Here is an 8,343-nt window from a genome sequence, read left to right as displayed (position 1 = left end):
TGCTGACAATGACACCACCACAGCTTTATGGTCCACAGAGCTGCACGAACTACCCAAGTCAAATACCCCCCCCCCCCCCCCCCCAACACAAACTCCAATTTACATCTCCCCTTATATTGTCACTATTACCAGGGCTCTCCGACATTGGAGTATCACCCCAGCATTGGACGTAATGGGGAAGTGCTGTACTACATGTGACCGTATAGATCTTAAATTAAATTTTCCCTGAGACATTTAAGGGGAGATGTGAATGGGGGTCTGTGCTGGGAAGGGTATTTGACTTTGGTAGTTCGTGCAGCTGTGTTCACTATCATGCTTTGGTGGTGTAATGGTCAGCATATTTGCCTACTCAGCAAGAAGACCTAGGATCTAGTCCCGCCCGCAGCACAGATTTTAATTCACTTCTTCACCTTCCAAGGTTATCGTAGGATCCCTTTGGTTGTCATCCGCGCCAGCCTTACGGCACAGTAGCGCGTCGTCTGATCAATATATCTATGACATGAGTAAAATGCTTTTGATTGAATATTATTAATGGCAGGGCATTATGACTGGTAAATTGCAGTCTTATAACAAAATACATAGCACTTGGTCAGTCCTCTTTAATAACGAATAGACTGGTGAAGTACACAGAACCTCATGTGCTAGCCAAATGTTGTATCTCCCTCCTGCCCTTCCACACTGCATTGCCGAGAATGGCATCGAAACAATGTGGTAATTCCACTTGATTCCATATCGCAGTGATCAATTCGTCTCCTAGAACACTGTGATTCCCAAACTTTTCCTCTGACGGAACATTTTCAGGGTAATTTTACGCTGATGGAACACCTTGTTTGTTTTGAAGGTTAATGAAATGATGAAAACTTGTTTTATTCATGGGTTCCTTCAATTTTAAATCATATCTAGTAACACAGAAATCATAATGAAGTGTAAAAAAAGTTAACCCTATCGTCTAAATGTCGAAAAAAACGACATGCGACATGTCGTTAATAGTCTTACGCGTAAAATCACGTAAACGAATAAACGTGTTTGACAAAATTGCTCTTATGTAACCACGGATTTGTCAAGCACGCCCGCACACGTTCAAACAACGTTTGTCAGTTTAACCTCTCATTGAAGCAGACGCTGTTCGTCCTCATAAATATTTTGACAGTAGTGAGAAAGATTACAAATACAGACAAACCAGTCCAGGCATTGACTTTGGCACTATGTTTAAAGAAGAAGAAGTAAACATGACTCTGGTCCAGGGAATGACTTAAAATGACACATTCGCCAGAGAATATCTCCTAAAGGAAATATGACCGTCCGAACCCAATGATTACATCCACTTTCTTCGAATGGATAACGAATTTTTTTTAAACTTGCTAAGGCCCTCCTAAAGAAACGAACATGTCTATCGAGTTCCCTCTTATCTAGCCACGGATGTGGGAAACAGTCCCGTACGTGTACCAAGAAAGCCTGTCAATTCAACCTCACTTTTGAAGCAGAAGCTTTTCGTGTATGCTGTATTTTGGCACTAGTGGGAATGGCTACAAATGAAAATACAGCATTTTTAGTAGGATGGAGGGCTGCATCATACCACTTTTCGGACTGAAGACCACAAAAACAACAACAGTGACTCTGGCACTAAGTTTAAAGAAGAAGGAAACAAGACGATGGTCCAGGGAATGGTTTAAAATGAGAGAGAAATATACAACAAGAAACCTGTTTATGGAACTGTTACATTCAGAACCTGGTGATTACATCAACTTTCTGCGGATGGACAGTGAAACGTTCAATAACTTGTTTACCGTTACTTTGCCCTAACATTGAAAAAGAAGACCCAAGAATGGGAAAATGTATTCTCTCCTACTTATTCATCTAAGACAATTCATTAAAAGACTAGAACGTAGGGACATATGGCTCACATCGTGCGTGGAAGAACCGGGGAACTTAGGTTTCTTTTATTTCATTCCACTTCCGCTTGTATGTGACTGCGTAAAATATTGATTTCCTTCATAATCTTTTCATGCCTAATATATGGCTCGGAAAGATGCTATACCTCTACCATTTTGGTAACTGTCAGAGCTGTTTTGCTTTTGTACTTGACCACAGTTTCCATGGTTGTGGAATCTCACGATATAATGAGGTAAATTGTGATAAAACAATTTTTCACTTAACATTTGCGGTGAAACACTGTCACACACACATCTATATATCTGTTTTTCGTTTTGTTATAAAAAAACACTAAGAAATGTTCAGAATGTAACCATATGTGCAAATTAATTTGTGATGTGAATGTAAAACCACTCTCGTTCCAGATCATTGCGACCTATCGCGCTAAATGATTCGTGGAACATGTAACTAACTAGCTAACTAGTAAAAGATACAGTCAGGCATGAGCTAAATGTAATGACAAACCCCATTAATGATGAAATAACAGTGATAAGCTAAAAAGTCACGTGAATAGCGTGAGAGATGAAAAAACTTAGAAAATCTCGAACTACAGCTCCAAAGGTCTGAGAGACACAGATCGACCAAACAATGGACATCAACTTTGTGGCGACGGAACAGACAAGTGCTCAATCCCTGTCTGTAAGACGGCTTTTACGACGAAGTTGCTGTTAACATCAACATTTTTCTAACAGAAAAATTTTTGGCATAGGTATCTCCCTTTGGAAATAACGAATAATTAATTTAGTATTACGCATGCAGCTATTTAGTTGGGGAATAATAACATCTGTACAGGTGATGACAACGCATTTCATTTACGTTAACACCATTAACAGTTCAGCCTGCTGTTCATGAATAGTTGAAAACTATCAATGCGGTTCAGCACCTGGTAATCACACAGAATTGTTGGAAAGTTGTCCCAGAATAAGATAAAATTTCGTTATATACGGGTGGTAAAAATGAACCTTCTTATTAAAGTTTGTTAGATAGCTGTAGAAATGCTTGCTTAAGTGTGAACATATCCAGCACAAATGTAGTTGTAAGTTGAAAGGTTGTTGCTATGGATAGAGTACTATGGAAGGTTTGTTTACGTTAGCACTTTTTTTAAACACTGTACACCAAGTGTGTCCGTAAATTGATTTAGCTGCTAAACAAGGCTTTATTGGCCGTAGTTGACCTTCAGCGGCTCCCCCTTAGCGACATAACGAGATAGAATCAGTGGAGGGGCACGGCACCGCACATCACGTCGCGAAGATAGCGGCCGGATTGAATGAGTTTATAGCGCCTCGTGTAATCGCTGGGTGTTGTAAGCAGTTACTGTGCGCCGTCGCAGGAAGCGGTAGCAATGGCAACCAAGCTGGGGAGAATTGCTAGGTTTCAGGTAAAAGTCAGTGGAACTCTCTTGTGTAATGTGTGTCATTAGTTTTTTTAAAAGCCGTTGAGTGTCTGCTCAATGTTACATATGCACGACAACGTCTGTTTTGTGAGAAATGCTATTAACACGTGTTCTGCGACTTTACTGCCGAATGTGTGCAATAACTCGAGTTGTTGATATTAATTTTCTGTACCGCACTGTACGAAGATAGAGTTTTGCTCTATCTGTTGTAGACGTAAAACTTCGGATGTGTTATGGGCTCATTTAAAAGCCATGAAGTGTCAACAAACATGTAGGCATTTTCTGTTGTCACATAACGACCTCAGTTTATTGCAAATTGAGTCTACATGTAGTTTTGATGTGCAGCTGGTGCAAATAAGAAACTATTTAAACTATCTTTCAAAGTGCCTGCTCTATACTTCAGATACCAACACCGGCGGCACCAGTCCGTTCGAACACAATGTTTATGAAGCGTAATCAGTTCGAACCTATTACCTTCTTAATGTACTTGACGGATATATTCAGGAATTAAGTATTTTAGAGTCCATACTATCAATTCAGGAAATACTTGACAAGCGGTGCTATGCTTCAATGAGTTAACAAAGGTTTGTATACATTCTTGGAACATAATTTCTATATTCAATAGACGACGGACAATCAATCCAGAAAAATTACAGCGATCCTGCGAGTGAATTAACTGTCACTTAGAATCCATCTCTTGCAGGCCGTCGTACCGTAAGAATATTCGTTCTCGGTATTGAAGGTTGTAGTCCTCCCATTTTAATTGACAGCCATTCGTAATAGACATGGGGAGTGAAAGAAAAGATATTTTATGTTTTAAATGTAAAAATAAAGTGAAGGATATAGCATGGGCATTTAGTGTCATGTCATTCAGGAACTTGGGAAGAACTGTTTTGCCATAGCAAGTGATTCTCTCTCTCTCTCTCTCTCTCTCTCTCTCTCTCTCTGTGTGTGTGTGTGTGTGTGTGTGTGTGTGTGTGTGTGTGTGTGTGTGTGTGTGTGTGTGTGTGAAGACTATACTTTATCATTTCAGTATTCCTTTTTCTCTTCCATTTCTTTATTCATACCCATTGCTGCTAGTGGACCTGGTTTAAATTTACTTGCCTACAGTACAGAACTTTAATATTATTATTATTATTATTATTATTATGGCTTTCATGATCACTCATGTTGCTGCTGATACTACTTAATAATCTTGATATGATACAATTTACAGTTCTCAGTTGCTAAGGTTTTAGTTCTCCTTAAAGATGCCTGAAAAATTATTTTTTCAGGTTCAGAAGTTGAATGGGGATCCTGCGGTCAGATACTTTAGTTCACCTGCACCAACAACAAAGTTATTTATTGATGGAAAGTTTGTTGAGTCTAAAACAAAAGACTGGATAGACTTGCACAATCCAGCAACAAATGAGGTATCCTAATTTGTCACTGAGCACAACAAATGACTGCTCTTTATTTTGTAAGAATTGCCATATTTGGAAAAATGTGATTTGTTATACTTCCATATAAAATGTGAATATTGGTGTAGGTGGTTACTAGAGTCCCAAAGTCGACACAGGATGAAATGGAAGCAGCTGTGGCCTCAGCAAAAGAGGCTTTTAAATCTTGGTCCAATACCTCGATACTGACTCGTCAGCAAATAATGTTCAAATATCAAGACATAATTCGCAAAAATATGGTACGTAGTGACAAATATCTACCTGCACAGTTAAAGAAATTCTTTCCACTAGTTTCTTGTGGGGTTTGTAATATTTTTTCCTGTTTATCAATTTTTTCTATAGGGTGAGTTGGCAAAAAACATTACCACAGAGCAAGGAAAAACCCTTGTAGATGCAGAAGGTGACGTTCTACGTGGCTTGCGTAAGTGAATTGTGCTGCATACATTTCTTGCAAGTAAATATTCTTTTAAGAGTTGCAAAAGCTGAAACATTCCCTTTATCATGTATTTACTCTCTTTCATAAAACCTATAATTTACCATGCTACTATACACACACGCATATTGCTCCTGGATTTTTCCCAATGTCATCCACCCACCTTCATTTATTCATTCAGTGACAGTTTACATCGCAAATTAAAATGGTTTTATATAAATAAAAATGTGCAGTTCTCATTTATAGCTAGTACTGGTGAGATAAGCAGACGTTGTTGCACTCTGTTTTTGATCTTTGTAAATAATGACCTTCAGTAACATTTTGTGTGTGCTGTTTAGAGATAAAAAATTGGTACACAATACAAGTTCAATGTATAAGATATTGTAGCAATGAATATTAGATCTTATAATGTTAACTACATCAGCCTTTTTTTTTCCCTCTAAAATAGAGGTGGTGGAACATTGCTGCAGTGTGACCTCTTTGGCACTGGGAGAAACGCTACCCAACATTGCGAAGAATATGGACACACATTCGTACCGCTTGCCACTTGGTGTAACTGCTGGAATCACACCTTTCAACTTTCCTGCTATGATCCCATTATGGATGTTCCCTGTTGCTACAGTTCTGGGAAATACATCAGTGATAAAGCCTTCAGAACGTGATCCTGGTGCTTGTATGATGTTGATGGAGATGCTAAATGAAGCTGGTTGTCCTCCAGGTGTAGTCAATGTGATACATGGTGCACATGAATCAGTTAACTTTATTTGTGACCATCCAGATATTAAAGCCATTTCCTTTGTTGGATCTGATCAAGCTGTAAGTATGTAATGCTAGTTCATGTTTAGTTTTGTGACCAGTTTCAAGTTGAAAAACAGTGTTTTTTGTTGCATGAAATAATGATATTAATATTTGATTTGTGGATGTTACTGTATCAACCACATCCCAAATTTACTGTAATCTAATTTGTGAGGACAGAGGAAATTGGCTCCAGTGTTCGGCAGGATAGATATAAACTGATTGTTTAAGCTTTATAATTTCCACTTAACTCTCCCAACACCTTTTCTGACTAGAATGTCTAAAAGCTAAATCTTTTACCACAATATTTAGCATAATATTATTTCTACTTTTGAGGACGAATGCTTTATTTCAGGAAACTCTAACTGGTCTCTTCTTGTGCAGATTTTCAATCAGCAAAGACTTGCCAAAGTTCTTCAGATTTCTTCAATCACAAATAAACTTCCCAAACCAAATGAATTTCCAGACACCTAACAAAGGAACTAGTACTCACTTTACAGTGTACAATTCTTTTATTTTATTTTAGGAGCAGGCGCAGTAACAAACTTTTGATAGTGTCTGTTTTGGCCATATGTTGGCCGTCTTTAGAAATCTTAAGTGCTCAGCAGGGTGTGGTAAACTGTGTACACTAAACACGACCTAATACCTAAGATTTCTGAAGATGGGAAATGTATTGCTGGATATGGCTTTGATTAAAACTTTATTACTGTAACAGTGCTTAAAAGAAATAAAGAATTGTACAATTTATGTCTAATTACCTTTCTCAGTGAACAGAAAGTCATTTCTCCAATTCTGGATTAAATTTGTGCACCCACTCATGTTTACTTGGTGACATTTTAATCAATATCCATCATTACACATTCTGGCACTCTTCAAACTGATAATGAATTGATTGTCCAGTGTGTCAAGATGTGAATTTGGTTTACTGATACTTTTTCCTAAAAATGGGGGGGGGGGGGCGGGGAGGAGGAGGAAGAGGGTGTGCAGCTGATGCCTTCCCCTGCATCCACTGGTTCAATCTTGATAAGATGCCAAATAAATAAATAAATAAATATGCTTCCCTGCAGTGTTCAATGAAATTCTGTCGAAATCGATTTTTTTTTTTTTTTCTTCAGTTTACTTCCTACATCTTGGAAGTATAGAAAACACTTGTGGAATATCATATAGTGGTCAAAATAAATGTTGCATATTGCCAAAACTTTAATACTGAATGTTGTGATCAATAGAATAGTTTGTTTGTAATGTCATTCTAGTGCATACACTCCTTGTTTTTACCATGAGGGGGCAGTATGTGATGACTGTAGCACTTATCAACATTGTAGTGCTAGAGCTATGTGCCAGTTTAAGAGTTGTGTTGCTTCAGAATGATTTGAACAACAACAACAACGTACAATCAGAGGCTCCATTTACTCAGTCCAGTGGAACAGTTAATGAGACAGGTGGATATCACAGTGAGTGTTACTGAGTCACAAATTGATGCCTCTAGTGTCTGGAAGAAGTTACTAGCAACAGGATCAGTTGAGGACCATCCATCACAGAAGTGCCCAAGGAAGAAAAATAAGTGTGAATGTTCAATACATGGGTATAACAGCAAGCAGTGCTATACGTCTACAGCGGCAATTCCAAATAGCTATAATAACGCAGATGTCAACACAAGCAATATAAAATAGGCTCCATGAGTAGCAACATAAAATAGGCTCCTCCCTTAAATCAGGTTCAGAGAGGACCTTGTCACATGGGTGTGAAACTACTCTTTGTGGACTAGGCAGCAGTGGGACATGTTGCAGGACATGTTGCTCTTTCCTGATGCTACTCTTGTCAGCCTCCAACCTGACATATTTGTGAGTGGAGGAAATGACGACATTTACATCGTAACTGTATCACAGGCCGCCACCCTTATCAAGGTGATTCAGTCAGACTTTGGAGTGGAATTGTTTATGGCCACAGGACCCCATTGTGTCAATACATAGGACGATTAGTGTGAAGTATTGGGACGACATCCTTGCTTACATTGTGGGCTCATTTGGTGAACATATTGGAACAATGGCTTGCAATCCTATTTCACAAGAGACCTTACAGGGTATCATAGAGACTGCTGTGGAGGAATGGGACAATTTCCCTCAGGTCTATCTGGACAATGTGTTAAGCGGTATGCATAATCACATTCAGAAGTATCTCCAATTACTAGGGGGCCAATTGGTTCATAAGCTATGTGTTATGCAAAATGACAGCGAGGAAAAACTGTAGTGTTTGCAGTGGAATCTTTTGTAAGGTTTTGTTTTTGCCTTTTTGTTTGCCATTATTAAGTGGGAAAGTGTTTATCTTTTTGTTCTTGTTTCCTTGTGACTAGC

At 38.6% G+C, this 8,343-nt stretch overlaps 1 protein-coding gene across 1 annotated transcript in view; it reads left to right on the top strand.

The window, feature by feature from the left end:
* The first annotated feature begins 3,155 nt into the window (after positions 1–3,155).
* LOC124776807 (probable methylmalonate-semialdehyde dehydrogenase [acylating], mitochondrial) overlaps positions 3,156–8,343 on the top strand; it is a 72,967-nt gene continuing 67,779 nt past the window's right edge. Inside the window, exons 1-5 of the mRNA XM_047251956.1 lie at positions 3,156–3,310; positions 4,600–4,737; positions 4,854–5,003; positions 5,107–5,185; positions 5,646–6,013. Coding sequence (XP_047107912.1) covers positions 3,275–3,310; positions 4,600–4,737; positions 4,854–5,003; positions 5,107–5,185; positions 5,646–6,013 — 771 coding nt within the window. The 5' untranslated portion in view covers positions 3,156–3,274. The remainder of the gene's footprint in view (positions 3,311–4,599; positions 4,738–4,853; positions 5,004–5,106; positions 5,186–5,645; positions 6,014–8,343) is intronic.

The sequence above is a fragment of the Schistocerca piceifrons genome, chromosome 2 (assembly GCF_021461385.2).
Source record: "Schistocerca piceifrons isolate TAMUIC-IGC-003096 chromosome 2, iqSchPice1.1, whole genome shotgun sequence".
Classification (NCBI taxonomy): Eukaryota; Metazoa; Arthropoda; class Insecta; order Orthoptera; family Acrididae; genus Schistocerca; species Schistocerca piceifrons.
The sequence above is the reverse complement of the archived record's forward strand: the minus strand, read 5'-3'. Positions and strand labels throughout refer to the sequence as shown.